This window comes from Pelophylax lessonae (assembly GCF_965119305.1).
Source record: "Pelophylax lessonae genome assembly, chromosome: 8".
In the NCBI taxonomy this organism is placed as follows: domain Eukaryota; kingdom Metazoa; phylum Chordata; class Amphibia; order Anura; family Ranidae; genus Pelophylax; species Pelophylax lessonae.
In genome coordinates, this window is record NC_138775.1 from 144,152,488 (window position 1) to 144,171,984 (window position 19,497).

Here is a 19,497-nt window from a genome sequence, read left to right on the forward strand (position 1 = left end):
AAGGCTAGATGAGGAGTAGGGGGGGTATGGAACAGGCAGCACCCTCAAACCTTCAGAAGTATGAGATGAACCCCAACAACTTGGAAAGGTGGATCTCTCTCACACGTACCAACACAGACTATCCCCCAATTTAACTGATCCCCAAAGGTTTTTGATTAAATAGCGGAATAGAAAATATGATCCCAAAAAAGTGTATGTATATCACACGTACACAACCACACTAGGCCCCAATTACTATTGTTTGTACCCCTAAAAGGCTAGATGAGGAGTAGGGGGGGTATGGAACAGGCAGCACCCTCAAACCTTCAGAAGTATGAGATGAACCCCAACAACTTGGAAAGGTGGATCTCTCTCACACGTACCAACACAGACTATCCCCCAATTTAACTGATCCCCAAAGGTTTTTGATTAAATAGCGGAATAGAAAATATGATCCAAAAAAAGTGTATGTATATCACACGTACACAACCACACTGGGCCCCAATTACTATTGTTTGTACCCCTAAAAGGCTAGATGAGGAGTAGGGGGAGTATGGAACAGGCAGCACCCTCAAACCTTCAGAAGTATGAGATGAACCCCAACAACTTGGAAAGGTGGATCTCTCTCACACGTACCAACACAGACTATCCCCCAATTTAACTGATCCCCAAAGGTTTTTGATTAAATAGCGGAATAGAAAATATGATCCAAAAAAAGTGTATGTATATCACACGTACACAACCACACTAGGCCCCAATTACTATTGTTTGTACCCCTAAAAGGCTAGATGAGGAGTAGGGGGGGTATGGAACAGGCAGCACCCTCAAACCTTCAGAAGTATGAGATGAACCCCAACAACTTGGAAAGGTGGATCTCTCTCACACGTACCAACACAGACTATCCCCCAATTTAACTGATCCCCAAAGGTTTTTGATTAAATAGCGGAATAGAAAATATGATCCAAAAAAAGTGTATGTATATCACACGTACACAACCACACTAGGCCCCAATTACTATTGTTTGTACCCCTAAAAGGCTAGATGAGGAGTAGGGGGAGTATGGAACAGGCAGCACCCTCAAATCTTCAGAAGTATGAGATTGTGTTCACTGTACCCCACAAAGATTGAGTTCACTGCACCCCACAATGATTGTGTTCACTGCACCCCACAAAGATTGTGTTCACTGTACCCCACAAAGATTGTGTTCACTGCACCCCACAAAGATTCTGTTCACTGTACCCCACAAAGATTGTGTTCACTGCACCCTAAAAGGATGTTGTTCACTGCACCCCACAAAGATTGTGTTCACTGCACCTTAAAAGGATGTTGTTCACTGCACCCCAAAAAGATTGTGTTCACTGTACCCCCCCAAAGATTGTGTTCACTGCACCCCACAAAGATTGTGTTCACTGCACCCCAAAAAGATTGTGTTCACTGTACCCCCCAAAGATTGTGTTCACTGCACCCCAAAAAGATTGTGTTCACTGTACCCCCCAAAGATTGTGTTCACTGCACCCCACAAAGATTCTGTTCACTGTACCCCACAAAGATTGTGTTCACTGCACCCCAAAAAGATTGTGTTCACTGTACCCCCCCAAAGATTGTGTTCACTGCACCCCACAAAGATTCTGTTCACTGCACCCCACAAAGGATTTTGTTCACTGCACCCCAAAAAGATTGTGTTCACTGCACCCCAAAAAGGATTTTGATCACTGCACCCCAAAAAGGATGTTGTTCACTGCACCCCAAAAATTATTTTGTTCACTCCACCCCAAAAAGATTGTGTTCACTGCACCCCACAAAGATTGTGTTCACTGCACCCCAAAAAGATTGTGTTCACTGTACCCCCCAAAGATTGTGTTCACTGCACCCCACAAAGATTCTGTTCACTGTACCCCACAAAGATTGTGTTCACTGCACCCCAAAAAGATTGTGTTCACTGCACCCCAAAAAGGATGTTGTTCACTGCACCCCAAAAAGGATGTTGTTCACTCCACCCCAAAAAGATTGTGTTCACTGCACCCCACAAAGATTGTGTTCACTGCACCCCAAAAAGATTGTGTTCACTGCACCCCAAAAATGATTTTGTTCACTGCACCCCAAAAAGATTGTGTTCACTGCACCCCAAAAAGGATTTTGATCACTGCACCCCAAAAAGGATGTTGTTCACTGCACCCCAAAAATTATTTTGTTCACTCCACCCCAAAAAGATTGTGTTCACTGCACCCCACAAAGATTGTGTTCACTGCACCCCAAAAAGATTGTGTTCACTGTACCCCCCAAAGATTGTGTTCACTGCACCCCACAAAGATTCTGTTCACTGTACCCCACAAAGATTGTGTTCACTGCACCCCAAAAAGATTGTGTTCACTGCACCCCAAAAAGGATGTTGTTCACTGCACCCCAAAAAGGATGTTCACTCCACCCCAAAAAGATTGTGTTCACTGCACCCCACAAAGATTGTGTTCACTGCACCCCAAAAAGATTGTGTTCACTGCACCCCAAAAATGATTTTGTTCACTGCACCCCAAAAAGGATTTTGTTCACTCCACCCCAAAAAGATTGTGTTCACTGCACCCCAAAAAGATTGTGTTCACTGCACCCCACAAAGGATTTTGTTCACTGCACCCCAAAAAGATTGTGTTCACTGCACCCCAAAAAGGATGTTGTTCACTGCACCCCAAAAAGGATTTTGTTCACTGCACCCCAAAAAGATTGTGTTCACTGCACCCCACAAAGGATTTTGTTCACTGCACCCCACAAAGATTGTGTTCACTGCACACCAAAAAGGATTGTGTTCACTGCACCCCAAAAAGATTTTGTTCACTGCACCCCAAAAAGATTGTGTTCACTGCAGCCCAAAAAGATTGTGTTCACTGCAGCCCAAAAAGATTGTGTTCACTGCAGCCCAAAAAGATTGTGTTCACTGCAGCCCAAAAAGATTGTGTTCACTGCAGCCCAAAAAGATTGTGTTCACTGCAGCTCACACACAGAAAAATGGATGTGGATCACTGACACCTGCCTATCTCCAATCCCACACCACACAGCAATATCGATTGTAGTTTGTAGAACACAGTTTCCCTAAAATTCAGCAGACTCTGTCCCTAACAGGATTGAGAAGAGATCGTAGATCAGGATTGAGTGCAGATTCACCCCACCCCCCACACAGCAATATCGATTGTAGTTTGTAGAAGACACTGACCCTATAATTCAGCAGACTCTATCCCTAAAATGCCTACAACTCGCCCTGCCTAAACACTCCGACCTGTCCCTCAATTCTATCCGGACACAAATGGTTTTTTCCTGCCTATCTTTCCCTAATCAGCAGCCAGCACATTGATGTGTGCTCTGTCCCTTAGCTAAGCAGCAGAATGACGCTGCTGCGGCGGCTGCCTCGAACTTATAAAGACTTGGTCACATGCTTCAGACGGCCAATCACAGCTACTAAGACATTTGCAGGCATGGCTGGGATGGCTTAAGGCACACCAGTTAAACGATTGTTGATTGGCTGTTGAAAGCCCGCCATGAAAAGAGCGCCAAAGCATGCAAAACCCGGAAATAAAACGACCGAACACGGATTTTTACCCGAACATACAGTAAAGTGTCCGTGTCCGTGTTCGGGTAAAAAAAATCCAATTATTCGGTACGAACACGAATAATACAGTCCGTGTTCGCTCAACACTAGCTGTAACATAACAAAATGTGGAAAAAGTGAAGTGCTGCGCATACTTTCCGGATGCACTGTGTGTGTATATATATATATATACACACATACAGACAGTCAGACCTCTTGTATTTGAGGTTTTCATCATTATAATTTTTGGGGATTATTTTAGTATTTTTTACTTTGTCACATTAAAAGTTATTTTCTTTATTTGGGTAACTATATTGAGGTAGTTCTGCACTAGTTTATGCATTGATATTTGTTCACTATTTGACTGTACAGAAGTGTCATCAGTTGCATCACTTTTCTGTTTTTTCCCCCTCTGTTTTCACCTAGTGATCTGGCCAGTAACACACCTCCTTTATTAGCGAGACAACTCTGGGGGAATGAACACAGGTGGCACAGTAGCACTGTCAGTCTGTGGTGGGAGGGTAGTGTTAAATGTATTAGAAGATTTGGGTACACTAACAAATTTAAGCCAAATTCGCACATTATAAGCACAGTAAGCAGTGTTTTTTTTTTTTTTCTTTTGGAATAAAGGGTTTGCATGAATAAATAAAAGCTGATCATTTAAAATTACCCCTGCCAGTGTTAAGTGGATTATTTCATCCATGTTTATACATTCTGCTTGAGAGCTTGATTTAGTTAAAAACCACAGACTTGCTGGCTGTATCACCAGATGAAAATAAAGGAAAGCCTAAAAAATGGAAACGAATGCAGCCATCACATCTGGGAATTGGTAAGATGCAATATAATAAATGTTTACTTTTGAGTTTAATACTGCTTTAATTTACTGAAAATAATGCTTGCATCCTCTAACAAGTAACTCTTCAAACTTACTGTAAATGTATCCACGAACAAAACCCATTAGTACTAGATTTTCATCATAATTAAAACATAGATGATCTCCACATTATAACTGATAACTCACAAGGTTGAACTTGCTGAAGTAAAAAGATACACAATAAGATTTGATGCACAGGGCAGCAATCAGAAATTTTGGGGCCTCTTATGCAGCTTTAGGCCTAACAGGCCCCTTTAGGACGCTCGGGCCCCCTACATATGTGTGGACTATTCCCTCTGATTGTGGCCCTGATGCAGTACTACTACAAGCTCTGACTGCATCTATATGCATGTTCTGTTACATGTAAACATACTGTGGCTTTGTGAAACACTAACTTAAGAGCTGCTACATTTTATGCATATAAGGTATTAATAAATGCAACATATACCTCAGCAAACCGAGTGAATGTCTCTAATGCATGTTGATTTACCAGCCACATTGGATCTGAAAGGAACATGGAGAACAAACCTGCGATTTTTGGCAGAAGCACAATCTGAAATATACAAAATGGTACAATCAGTTGAAATTTAAAGGAAAAGTAATTTAGACACATTATTTTACTTTAAGGCACACTAAGCAACTTTAAAAGATGACTTTTTATTTGTTCTTTCCCTGTGCATCAAAAACGGTCATCACTAAATGCTTATTAGGGCTCATGAACACTGGTCTTAAACAAAATGCTGCGGCAGTTTCCTCATGGCTGTAAAAGCAGCTCTAAGTTAGCCTGTCTGTCCATGCACACACAGGTATCTACAGGCAAAAAAAAAAAAAAAAAAAAAGCTTTACCAGCACATTCAGGAGAGGAGATTTTAGGCAGAAAAAGAAATAAACACTAGACGCAAAAGAATGGATTAACGTGCATAAACACGCTTGCAATACATGGCTTTCACCACATTCTTTAACCTGATCGCGCCCGCGCTATAGCCGAAAGACGGCTACAGCGCGGACTCTAATTTCCGGGAGGCCGTCTTTAAACGGCCTCCCAGTAACATGCTTCCCGCGAGCACGCATCAGGGAAAATCTGTGTCGGCCGTGTCCCTTGGACACAGCCAATCACAGGTCGTGGTGAATGGCCAATCACAGCGGCCATTTTGCCACGTGATCGGAACGTCCAATGAGAGATGATCTCAAATGTAAACATATGAGATCATCTCTCAGTGACAGCTCTCCTTCCTCACACAGAGACTGCTTGTGAGGAAGGAGAGATCTGTGAGTGAAATTGAGCGTTGAGAGCGATCTAAATGCCAATCAGTGTGCCCACAGTGCCAATTAGTGTGACCACAGTGCCCATCAGTGTGCCCACAGTGCCCATCAGTGTTCCCACAGTGCCAGTGTGCCCATCACAAAGCCAATCAGTGTGCCCATAACTGTCACAGTTCCCATCAGTGTCAAAGTGCCCATCAGTGTGCCAGTGTCACAGTGCCCATCAGTGTCACAGTGCCCATCAGTCATCAGTGCCACCAGTGTCACGTCTCAGTTTCACCGTGTCAAAAGGGCCTACAGTGTAATCAGTGTCATCGGTGCTATCAGTGTCATCAGTGCTATTAGTGTTACCGTGCCAGTGCCCACAGTGCCATAATTGCCATCAGCATCACCGCTACAGTGTCAACAGTGTCAACGTTCCTCGCTGTGCCATCAGTGTTTCATTGTCAGTGCCCATAGTATCACAGTGCCCATAGTGTCAACGTGCCATTAGTGTCACACAGTGCTGCATATCAGTGCCACCTATCATTGGAACCTCATTAGCATCCATCAGTGTAGGATCAACACCACCAACGATGGCAAAGAAATTATTGTACGCCTCCTCAGCTGAAAATATCCTTAGTGTGGCCGACGAGAGCAACTGGGAGCTCACTGCTTCGGATTCTTCTTCGGATTCAGAGCCGGTCGTAAGCAGTGGGACGCTGACAGACCATGACGAAGAAGAATATCGTGTGCCTACCAAACAAAGGTGTTCTGATGAGGCAGTGGCATCCACCAGCACCACCGTGCCATCTACCAGCGCCAACGTGCTATCCACCAGCACCACCGTGCCTCGGCAAGAAAGGCCAAGTACAAGTGGGGTGTCACCTCACCCCCAAAAGGTTAGGATCCATGCCAGCCTTCCCTATGCCCTTCAGAACCCCTTGTGGCTTCCTCCTAACTCAGGAGAAGCCATCATCCCTCTTTCACTGCCCAGCCAGGAGTCCAGGTTAACACTGAGAACTTTGCCCCGATAGACTTCTTCAATTTAATTTTTACAGAGGACCTGCTTTCGTCAATTGTGGCCCAGTGCAACCGGTACGCACAGCAATTTATTCTGAGTAACCCCACGTCTTATTATTCCCCTCCCTATGAGTGGAGAGACCTAACAGTAGAGGAGTTTAAGATTTTTTTAGGCCTCACCTTCAATATGGGACTCAACAAAAAAATGAATTGCGTGCATATTGGTCAACCACATGCCAATCTCCTCCGCAGTAATGCCCAGGACCAGATATTTAATGATAATGAGGTTCCTACATTATAATGACAATACCCAATGCCCTCCCCGAAATTCCCCAACATATGACAAGCTTTATAAAATTCGGCCACTTCTAAATTATTTTTCGGAAATATTCCCTCAATTATTTACCCCAGACCAACATATATGTGTGGATGAGTCCTTTGTTAAATTTACCAGCAGGCTGAGCATCAAACAATTTATCCCCAGCAAACGGGCCTGCTATGGGGTAAAGCTTTATAAATTATGTGACCGAGCCACAGGGTACACATATGCCTTCATGGTGTATGAAGGGAAGGACACCCAGCCGCATCCCCCTGAATGTCCAGACTACTTGGGATCAAGCGGGAAAGTTGTTTGGGACCTCATATGCCCTCTCCTAGAAAAAGGCTACCACCTTTACGTAGATAACTTCTACACAAGTTTGCCCCTTTTCTGCAACCTTCACAGGAAGAAGACTCTGGCATGTGGCACTGTCAGAAAAATGTTGGAACCCTATCTACACACAAGACGAACATACAGTCAGGTCCATAAATATTGGGACATCGACACAATTCTAATCTTTTTGGCTCTATACACCACCACAATGGATTTGAAATTAAACAAACAAGGTGTGCTTTAACTGTAGACATTCAGCTTTAATTTGAGGGTATTTACATCCAAATCAGGTAAAAGGTGTAAGAATTACAACAGTTTGTATATGTGCCTCCCACTTTTTAAGGGACCACAAGTAATGGGACAATTGGCTGCTCAGCTGTTTCATGGCTAGGTGTGTGTTATTCCCTCATTATCCCATTTACAAGGAGCAGATAAAAGGTCCAGAGTTCATTTCAAGTGTGCTATTTGCATTTGGAATCTGTTGCTGTCAACTCTCAATCTGAGATCCAAAGAGCTGTTACTATCAGTGAAGCAAGCCATCATTAGGCTAAAAAAACAAAACAAACCTATCAGAGAGATAGCAAAAACATTATGTGTGGCCAAATCAACTGTTTGGAACATCCTTAAAAAGAAAGAACGCACCGGTGAGCTCAGCAACAGCAAAAGACCCGGAAGACCACAGAGAACAACTGTGGTGGATGACCAAAGAATTCTTTCCCTGGTGAAGAAAACACCTTTCACAACAGTTGGCCAGATCAAGAACACTCTCCAGGAGGTAGGTGTATGTGTGTCAAAGTCAACCATCAAGAGAAGACTTCACCAGAGTGAATACAGAGGGTTCACCACAAGATGTAAACCATTGGTGAGCCTCAAAAACAGGAAGGCCAGATTAGAGTTTGCCAAACAACATCTAAAAAAGCCTTCACAGTTCTGGAACAGCATTCTATGGACAGATGAGACCAAGATCAACTTGTACCAGAGTGATGGGAAGAGAAGAGTATGGAGAAGGAAAGGAACTGCTCATGATCCAAAGCATACCACCTCATCAGTGAAGCATGGTGGTGGTAGTGTCATGGCATGGGCATGTATGGCTGCCAATGGAACTGGTTCTCTTGTATCTATTGATGATGGGACTGCAGACAAAAGCAGCAGGATGAATTCTGAAGTGTTTCAGGCAATATTATCTGCTCATATTCAGCCAAATGTTTTAGAACTCATTGGACGGCGCTTCACAGTGCAGATAGACAATGACCCAAAGCATACTGTAAAAGCAACCAAAGAGTCTGGAGATGTCTATGCATTCCAGACTTTAGTCTGTAATTGACTGCAAAGGATTTGCAACCAAGCATTAAAAAGTGAAAGTTTGATTTATGATTGTTAATCTGTCCCATTACTTTTGGTCCCTTAAAAAGTGGGAGGCACATATACAAACTGTTGTAATTCCTACACCGTTCACCTGATTTGGATGTAAATACCCTCAAATTAAAGCTGAAAGTCTGCAGATAAAGCACATCTTATTTGTTTCATTTCAAATCCATTGTGGTGATGTACAGAGCCAAAAATATTAGAATTGCGTTGATGTCCCAATATTTATGGACCTGACTGTACCATTGGTATAAAAAAGTCTCAATTTATCTTTTTCATTTGGCCACATACGATTCCTACATAATTTACCACAAGTCCACCGAAAGCCACCAACCCTTCCTTTATTACCTGGAGGAAATCTTCACTGCCCTTATATTCCCAAACGGCCCACCAGAAAACATTTGATCCGATGTAATAAGTAGACTTTCTGAAAGCCATTTTCCCAGTAATCCCTCCCACACAGACAAAATGTTATATTCTCCGTGTTGTGAGAGACACAGGACTCTGGTCTGGAACAACGGTTGTTTATTCAGGACTCACTGTACAGCATTACAGGACAGCTCTGCATATCAATACATCTCTGCATGTGTCTAAAGATGGCCACTCTGCCCCTTGACCCTTGTCATCACTCCTGGGTGGAGCCAGCCTTAAAGTGACAGTACATGTGAAACCCTTCAGGTATAACACCTTCCATCCATACCTAAAAAAAAAACAAAAAACAAAAAAAAAAAACAACAAAACAAGAACAGGCATAAAACAGTACTCATAATTGTCCAATACAGTCCTCCAACTCAGGAGACTTACATGGTTTCTTCCATGTCCGGATGTGAGAACAACTTCCAGGGAAGCTCCGGGGAGAAAATGGCAGCGGATCACTTTCGGCGGGCCCGTCGAAAGTCTCGTAACCGGTCTTGCATTTGAAACCGGTCAGGAGGGCGACAGTGTCGTTGAGGACGGGCACCCAGCGACTCGGGGCTGGAGGAAGCAGGGCTGGCCGGAATGGACACCGGCGGGGCCAAGAGGGGATTCCCTAGCTCAGAGGGTGAGCAGACCTCTGGTCCAGGGCTGGAGGGCTCTGTTGGAGCTGAGTTCAAAAGTTCAGAGTCTCCCCAAGCATCAGTCTCAATGCCTCCTGATCCGGTAGGAGCAGATCCTTGAGACACTGGAGGTGCAGCCGATGTCAGGGATTCGGGCAGCTGAGAACGAGGACGCAATTGGTCCGCATGCCTTCTGCAAATGGAACCATCTTCCAGGCAGACCCTATACATTTTGGGTCCCAAAGTCTCTGCGACGATAGCAGGAAGCCAACGAGTGTTGGAAGCGCCATAAGATCGGGCCCATACCTTTTGCTGGGCTGTAAACCGGGGAATCTCGTCGTGTTCGACCCTCTTGTCTTGGGACTGCCGTACATGTTCCTGGACCGTTTGAGGGCGGAGCATATCCAAAACAGTCCATGGCTGCCGACCCAAAAGAAGTTCAGCTGGAGTTTTCCCAGTGGTTGCATGTGGTGTGGTTCTGTAAGCAGAAAGGAAGGAGTCCAGCTGCTGGGGTGACAGGGACTGTTGTTTACTTGTAGCCACAGTAGCTTTGAAATAGCGTTTGAAGGTCTGTACAAACCTTTCTGCTTGACCATTTGTAGCCGGGTGGTAAGGTGCGGTCAACTTGTGTTTGATGTTGTGGGCAGTCAGGAAACCCTGAAACTCCTGGCTTGTGAATTGTGCACCGTTGTCTGTGACAATTTCTCTGGGGTATCCAAACGTAGCAGCGAGATGTAACAGTATGGAAATCGTCGCCTTAGTCGTTGGCTGAGTAACAGGAACGACCTCAGGCCACTTTGAATGGGCATCAATAATGATCAAAAAGGTGTGTCCTCTGATCGGGCCTGCAAAGTCCAAGTGTAGGCGAAACCAGGGAACCGTGGGCCAAGTCCAGGGCTGGACGCACCCTCGAGGAGGGTCTCTCGCAGTTTGTGCACATCCAGCACACGCATTCACATATGTCGTGATATCGGAGTCGAGGTTCGGCCACCACACATAGCCTCGGGCCTTTTGTTTCATACGTGTGCCCCCGGGATGACCAGTATGTAGCAATTCCAGAATGTGTCTCCGGAGGGTCTGTGGAACGATCACTCGGTCTCCCCATAAAACACAGTTGCCAGACACAGTTAATTCCAGACGCCTACGGAAGTAAGGCTCATAATCCTGTGTGACAGTTGCAGGCCAACCGTAACGTACCCAGGAGAGTATTGTCTTAAGGAAGGTATCCTTGGCTGTATGGGCTGCTACTTCCCCGGAAGACAGAAAGGACAGGCTGGTGTAACGACAACTCTTGACAGGTGGAGAAGAGTCTGTTAATGTCCTTGTCAGACGGGACATGGCGTCTGCATTAGCGTTGGCATCATGGCTGCGATACTGGATTTTGTAGTTATATGCTCCCAAGAATAGGGCATAGCGTTGAAGACGGGCTGCAGTCGTCTGGGAGATGCCTTTGTCAGGGCTAAAGATCTGAAGGAGTGGTTTATGATCAGTCAGTATGGTGAATTCCCTACCATACAGGTAAAGATGAAACTTCTTAATTGCCCATATGAGCGCCAGAGCCTCTTTGTCAATGTGAGAGTAATTGCTTTCTGCTTTTGTCAAGGACCTGGAGGCGAATGCCACAGGTTTCTCTGACCCATCTGGTAAAACGTGAGATAGTACAGCCCCTAGACCATAGGGTGAGGCATCACAAGCCAAGGTGAGAGGCCTTTGGAGGTCATAGTGCACGAGCATGCGTGACGCCAACAGCTTTCGCTTAGAAACTTCAAAAGCACGTTGGCATGCAGCCGACCAGTTCCATCTGGAGTGTGTCTCCAAAAGCTTGTTTAATGGAAACAAAGTGTGTGCTAGATCCGGCAGGAATTTGTGGTAATAGTTCAGCAAGCCCAGGTATGATCGCAGCTGCTGGACGTTGGTCGGGGCTGGAGCTTTTACTAAAGCATCAACTTTGGCTTCCGTGGTGTGTATACCCTCTGCATCCACAAGGTGGCCACAAAACTCCAATTTAGGTACCATGAATTGGCATTTCGCCAAGTTCACTTTTAGACCCTGTTCTTGCAGTCTCGCCAACACAAGCTCCACGTTATGCTTGTGTTCCTGGTCCGTCAGGCCCGTGATGAGCATGTCATCTAACAGGCACTGTGTGAAAGGAATGTCCGCCAAAATCTCATCCATTTTGCGTTGCCAAATGGCTGGGGCGGAGGCTACCCCAAACACCATCCGATTGTATTCATACAGTCCCTTGTGAGTGTTGATTGTTAGAAACTTGCGGGACAATGGGTGGACCTCAAACTGTAAATAAGCTTGCCTGAGATCAAGCTTGGTGAACTTTTGACCTCCTGCAAGAGAGGCAAAAATGTCATCTACTCTGGGTAGGGGATACTGGTCTATCTCCAGTTGAGAATTTAGTGCCATGCGGAAATCGCCACAAATGCGTAAGTCCCCATTCGCTTTCTTTACTGGTACAACTGGTGATGCCCACTCGCTGTGCTCTACCTTTGAGATGACACCTTGTTCCTCCAGCCGGCTTAGTTCAGCTTCCACACCTGCTCGGAGTGCGAAAGGTACCGTCCGAGCTTTGAAGAACCTAGGCTGGGCATTGGGTTTCAGCCTGAGTCTCACACAGTCATGCTTTATTTTTCCCAAATGGTGATCAAAGACTTGTGGGAATCGCTGTTTCAGGGATTCCACCCATCCCTCGTTATCTCTTGATGTGATGGTCACAGTGTTGCAGGGGTTAATGGCGATGTCTGGCATGCCAAAGTGAGCAATCCAGTCTCTCCCAAAGAGAGGGGGTCCCCCATGTTCTAGGATATACAATGGCATTCTCTTTGTCTGACCCTTGTAGGATACCTGTACTTTCACGTACCCCAGTGGGTGGAGTATCTGCTTTGAGTATGTCTGCAGTTTGATTGGTGTTGGACGGACAGTTGTTCGGATCAGAAGTTTTCTCCATTGTTTCTGGGTGATAACTGAAACTGCTGCTCCTGTGTCTACATCCATCTTGAGTTTCTTTCCTTCCACGGTTACCTCTACAGTCATTGCTGAGGGTGCTGAATGCATATGATGTATGTCCAATCTGTGGAGCACTTCCTCATCCCCTGATTCCGATGACGATGGATATCTTCCCACCATATATGCCTTTGTCCTGGGGTTCAGAGGTTGTTCATTTCGCACCTTCTTACTATGGCAGACTCGTTTCAGATGGCCTGCCTTTCCACAATTATGACAGAGCTGATCCTTAAACCGGCAGACTTTGTGATCATGGTCTGTATTCCCACAACGGTAGCAAGCTGACGTCCTGGTTGGTGAGGGTCTATATTTACAGTTAGCTGCAGTTTGCTTGACTGCTGTTCTGAAAACTTCCTCTTTAACCTCTCCCCTTCTGCTCTGGGGGTTCAAAGCTTCTGTATCTTTCACAGCCATTTCCATCACTGAAGCTATCTCAATTGCCTTTGTAAGGGTAAGGTCTTTCTCTGTTAACAGTCTCTTTTGGCTAGACTCACTATTCAGTCCCATGACAAACTTATCCCTCAGTGCAGTTGGTAAATACTCCCCAAAAGAACAGGTTGAGGCTAGTCTGCGAAGGGCGAGCACATAAGCCTTAATATCTTCACCCGGCTGCTGCTGCCGCTGATAGAACCTGAATCTCTCTGCAATCTCTAGTGGTTTAGGCTGGAAGTGATTCCCTAACAGTGTCAGGAGCTCTGCCAAAGTCTTAGTTGCTGGTTTTTCAGGGAAAAGGAGATCCCTAAGAGTGTCATATGTCCTAGCACCAACCACTGTCAGAAACACTGCTACTTGCCTGTCGCCTGGGATGGCATTTGCACAGAAATATTGTTCTAATCTTTCAATCCAAGAAATCCACGTTGTCTGTTCGCCATCAAATTCACTTAATGTCCCGATCAATGACATTTTCCTGCTGGGCTCTGTGGGTTTTGTATTCCTGACAATCCAGAGTTTTTTTTCTTCCTTTCCTTTCTCACACGGATAGTAACCTTGTAAATCCCATCCTCGTCGCCACTGTTATATTCTCCGTGTTGTGAGAGACACAGGACTCTGGTCTGGAACAACGGTTGTTTATTCAGGACTCACTGTACAGCATTACAGGACAGCTCTGCATATCAATACATCTCTGCATGTGTCTAAAGATGGCCACTCTGCCCCTTGACCCTTGTCATCACTCCTGGGTGGAGCCAGCCTTAAAGTGACAGTACATGTGAAACCCTTCAGGTATAACACAAAAGATGGCAGAAAAAACGTAGGGTGTGTACCAGTGCCGGAGTTAGAAGAGACACCTGTTTTTATTGTCCCCAGTGTCCTTCCAAACCAGGCCTCTGTATAGAAGACTGTTTCCGCCTTTACCATACTTCTCTAAATTATTAGTGAAGTATTGTAAGCGTAGTCCTCAATTCCTGCCATTTACCTTCATCCCTTATGCCACTGTATGCTCCTGAACTGACCCTGGCCTGTTATTCAACTACGCCTTTGCCTGCAGCTTTTGTACATATGTCTGCCTGCTCCGGAACTGACCCTGGCCTGTTATTTGACCACGCCTTTGCCTGCTGATTTTTTACATACGTCTGCCTGCTCTGGAACTGACCCTGGCCTGTTATTCGACCATGCTTCTGCTTGCTGCTTCTGTTCATACCTCTGCCTGATCTGGAACTGACCCTGGACTGCTTGACCACGATTTTTGCCTGCCTCTTGGAGTAGTGAGATTCATACCACAGGTGTCTCACATATGTGAGGGGCTCCAGAATTGTTTTTCTGGATGAAGAAAACACATTTTTTTGTTTTTCTTCTTCCCAGATTAGGATCTGGAGACCGGAGGCTTCAAAGAGATTTGGGTGGGAGAAGCCTCTACCCCTGTCCCCATTCTATCCCGACAGAGGCCCTACTTCTGCCTGCAGGACTTACTGCCATCATGCCTCTGCCTGCCTCATGAACTGACCACACCTCTGCCTGCTACCTGAACTGTGGTCCATGTTCTTGCCTACTACCAGGACCAATATTTTGGCACTGCTCACAATATCTCGGCCTGCACTGACACTGGACTGGTATCCTTACCTTTTGCCTGGACAATTGCATTCACTGTTGCTGACCAAGTCCCTGCCTGCTGCCTGGACTACCAGTGCTCAACTCCTGTGGACAACTGCGCTTCTAAAACTTCAGGTAAGCTTTTGTTTACCCTTTGCTCAGCAGAATGTATTTTGGGGTGTAATTCATGGTATGTGCATGCTATGTGTCCCTAGAACACCTGATGGTGTTCTTTGCATGTTGGGCCTCTGTATGTCACCAGACTGCGTAAAAGTCTCACACATGTGGTATCGCCATATTCAGGAGGAGTAGCAGAATGTATTTTGGGGTGTCATTTTTGCTATGTACATGCTATGTGTTGGAAATAACTTATAAATGGACAACTTTGTGTAAAAAAATAAAAAGCGTTTTCATTTTTTTTCCACATTTTCCAAAAACCTCTGTAAAAAAATGACATGTTCAAAAGACTCATTATTCCTCATAGATTATACGTTGGGGTGTTTGCTTTCCAAAATGGGGTCATTTAGTGGGCGTTTCCATTGTCCTGGTTCTCCAGGGCCTTCAAAATTTTAACAGGTGGTCAACAAGTTAGATGTGTAGTTTATGCTCCTAGAACACCTGATGGTGCTCCTTGCATGTTGGGCCTCTCTATATGATTAGACTGTGAAAAAGTCCCACACATGTGGTATCGCCATACTCAGGAGGAGTAGCAGAATGTGTTTTGGGGTGTAGTTGCAAGTATGCATATGCCATGTGAGAGAAATAACCCGTTGGAAATGACAATTTTGTAAAAAAAAAAAAATGGATTTTTGTAAGATCTTACCGTAAAATCCTTTTCTCTTAAGCTCATTGACAGACGCAGTCCTCCTTGATTAATATCAACTCGGGTTATACTGCCCTCTACAGGAGTAGGACTAGGCAGAAAGAAAAACGTTCTGGCCACACCTTAGGGGTAGTCCCAGAGGGTATATCCTCTCTCTCTCTGTTACAGGAAGTCAGTTATGTCACAAAGCAGTGTTTAGAGAATTTAACCCAACCCAACTCAAAAACAGAGGGGCGGGTACTGCGTCTGTCAATGAGCTTAAGAGAAAAGGATTTTATGGTAAGATCTTACAAAAATCCATTTTTCTCTGTCGCTCATTGACAGACGCAGTCCTCCTTGATTAATATCAACTCGGGACGTCCCAAAGCAGTGCCACAAATGAGGGGTGGGATAATGGAAATCAAAATCCAATCTAGAAGGCCCAACCGGTGCCAACTAGAAATTTTAAAGGCTCATCAATCAAAAGATGAGATTCAACTGAAATTCCAACGGAAAAAAACCCTTGAGGTAGACCACCGGTCTCCTCAAATTGCGGCCTGCAAAACCTTGTGGCCAAATGAGGCATCCGCCGATGCCATCACATCAACTTTATAACATTTTGTAAAGGTATGCACCGACGACCAGGTAGCCGTCTTGCACACCTGGACCACTGACGCCTGATGGCGGTAGGCCCAGGAAGTACTGAGCGCTCGAGTGGAGTGCGCTTTAACAGGGAACGGAGGATTCCGACCCTTAATAGAATAAGCCTGTACCACTGTCTACCTAATCCATTTGGAGATAGTCGCGGCAGATGCAGGCAACCCCTTTCTGGGGCCATCCGTGATCACAAAAAGTGAATCCGTTTTACGGAACGATTCCGTAGTCTTCAGGTATACCCCGATTGCCCGAACCACATCCAAGGAATGCAACGCACATTCCCGAGGATGACTGGGCTTAGGACACAAGGAAGGTAGCACAATATCTTCATTCAGATGAAAGTCTGAAACCACCTTAGGAAGAAAGGATGGCTTCGGATGAAGAACTACCTTATCCCTATGAATCACCAGATATGGGGAATGACACGATAATGCAGCCAGTTCTGACACCCTGCGTGCAGAAGTGATAGCCACCAAGAAGGCCACCTTCTGGGATAATGTAAGCAAGGGAATCTCCCTAATATTTTCAAAGGGAGGTTTCTGCAGAACTGAAACACCAAATTAAGATCCAAGGGCGGTAAGGGCGCGCGCACTGGCGGAGCCAAGTGCCGCACCCCCTGGATGAAATTCCGCACCAAGGAATGAGTAGCCAGAGGCTTCTGAAAGAAGATTGCTAACGCTGAAACCTGACTATTGATAGTGCTCAAGGATAGTTTCTGCTCAACCCCCTTTTGCAGAAAAGCCAAGATTCGGGTCACCGAATAGGTAGGTGGGGGAAATCCCAAAGATTCACACCACGCGATATAAGCCTTCCATGTGCGATAATAGACTTTGCTGGACGTCGCTTTCCTTGCTTTAATTAGAGTAGGGATAACTGAAGCTGACAATCCCCTGTCCTTCAGTACCTGGGTCTCAATGGCCAGGCCGATAAAGCCAGCGACTGTAAAGCACGATGGAAGATCGGTCCTTGAGACCGCAGATCCTCCCTGAGAGGAAGTCTCCAAGGGGCGTCCGCGACTAGTCTGCCCAAGACGGCGTACCCGGCTTGACGAGGCCAGCCCGGAATTACCGGGATAACTGGAGTTCCCTCCACCTCCGGGATGCCCTATTGAAGACACAGCTGGTGAAATCCTTGGTTGATCGACCTAAGTCACCACCATGGCATTGTCTGACTGGATCCGAACCAGGCTGCCCTAGAGCTGCTTGGTCCAGGCAATCAGACCTAGTCTGATCAGTTCCCACACATTTATCAGAAACTTGATTCCTATCGGAAGTGATGACTTCTCCTGGCTGAGCTTTAGAGACCGGAGTCACCGGACCAGAGACTCCATGGCCCGCTTGCTCAACCGGATCCGATTCCTGGAGGGAACTGGGAATGATCTTTGGAAAAAGTAAAGAAAAACTTCTGCTCAAGGAACGGGAACTACCGCTCTCTGTAGCATATGAATGTTGGAAGGGAAGAATTATACCGGTAGAAGTGATCGACACTCGATCTTGTATCCCGATCGTATGATCTCCTGAACCCCTTAGTCCAGGATTCAGGAAAGCCCTGCATCTGAACACCGGTGAAGACGTCCCCCACCCCTGAGCTGGGTGGGGGCGCACCTTCAGGCTGTATTAGTTTTATCTTCAGGTTTGGCTGAGTCGGCCTTTTGTTTACCCGACCAGCGCCCTTTGAAACCTCCTGAAGGTGCTTTGCCCTTCACGCTCGCCCCAGCGAGCGAACAAACCTTTTATGAGTGGAAAAGGAAGGTCCTCGCCTGTTACGAGGTCCTTTAGCTTTAGCAGTCTGCGGCAAAAAAGTGCTCTTGCCCCCAGTGACATCCTTTATGATCTCATCTAGGGTGGTCCCAAATAGGCGATCCCCCTGAAAAGGGAGATTAGCCAAAGCTTTCTTGGAACCTTGATCCGCCGACCAACACTTTAACCACAGCACACATCTGAGGACTACAGCTGACATCGATGCATGCCCTAACAAGGGAGTGGCGTCCAGGGCGGCGTCACAGACAAACTGTAGTCCTTGTATAATTTGCTCCATCAAATCAGACGCTGCCGGGGGGATACTTCTCCCCTTTAAGTCATGGTGTAGCAATTTTGCCCATTCTGTCAATGTTTGTGAAACTAAACCAATGGCAACCACTGGTCTAAAGGTTGACCCTATCAGGGAAAAAACAGTGGTGCGGGATTCCGCTTCCACTTTTCGATCCACCGGATCCTTAAAGGATGGAGCGTCCTCCATCGGGATAACAGTGGCTTTATTTAGTCTGGAAATCGGTGGATCCACCACTGGTGGTACCGTCCATTTTTTAATGAGGGATTTCTCAAATGGATAGCGTCTAGCAATGCGTTTGGAAATAGTAAGGATTCGTTTCGGATGATCCCATTCCTCTTTAATTTTATTACCAAAACATTTGGGTAAGGGAAAAACCTTTGCCGTCTTGGTAGGCTTACTAGTACCAAAAGGAATTTCCATCTCGGTTACTTCTGCCGGTGTAACCTCAAGTCTTAAGGTTTCCCGGACAGACACAACTAGTGCGTCCACCAACGCTTCTTCTTGTGCTATGGCGGAGGTAGAAACATCCTCCTCACTATCTGAGGAGACATTACCTGAGACAACAGCCCCAGCAGGGGGACCTGTAGCTGCAATGACCATCTCAGAATCTGAAGTATCAGATGAAATAGGGGTAGGCGGGGGTCGCTTTCTTGACCCCCGTCCCTGACAGGCCATCTCCACCCGGGATACCAAAGACTCCAAAACTGCTGATAATGCATCAATACTCTGTGAGGAACTGGAGGGTCCTGCAGCCACCTCAAGGGGATCAGGTGGGGATACATGTGTGGCAGGGTCCATGATTATATAAGACACTTGCCAAGAAAAATAAAAAAAAATTGCAATTTAAAAAAAGAAAACTTTTTTTTTTCTTTAGTCCCCCAGCGCAGCAGCGCCCCTCAGTGTTACCTGCTTTTGGACCCCACAAAGAGAGAGAGAGAGACCCCAAGGCTCACCACCTGATGCTCAGAAGTTTCTGTTCAACCTGCTTCCAGCACTGTCTGTTACAGACAGGAAGTCTTTGGCTTGCTTTCCCGGGTAAAGGAGGCGGCTCCGCACCTTTACACGCCTTCCGGCGCCTCCCAATTACTCCACGAGGTGTTTGGTCACCTCAAACATGGCCGCCCCATGCTGGAGACACGAGGCTACGCCAATATGGCGGCCCCGTGCGATCTGTGGGAAAAAGGCGGCGGCCTGTGGAGG

The 19,497-nt window shown here is 46.0% G+C and overlaps 1 protein-coding gene across 1 annotated transcript in view; it reads right to left on the reverse strand.

Moving 5' to 3' along the window:
- Positions 1–19,497, reverse strand: part of FIRRM (FIGNL1 interacting regulator of recombination and mitosis) — a gene marked incomplete at both ends in the record, with an annotated part of 580,029 nt that overhangs the window by 155,572 nt on the left and 404,960 nt on the right. Inside the window, one exon of the mRNA XM_082265049.1 lies at positions 4,876–4,980. Within this exon, the coding sequence (XP_082121175.1) occupies positions 4,876–4,980 (105 nt within the window). The remainder of the gene's footprint in view (positions 1–4,875; positions 4,981–19,497) is intronic.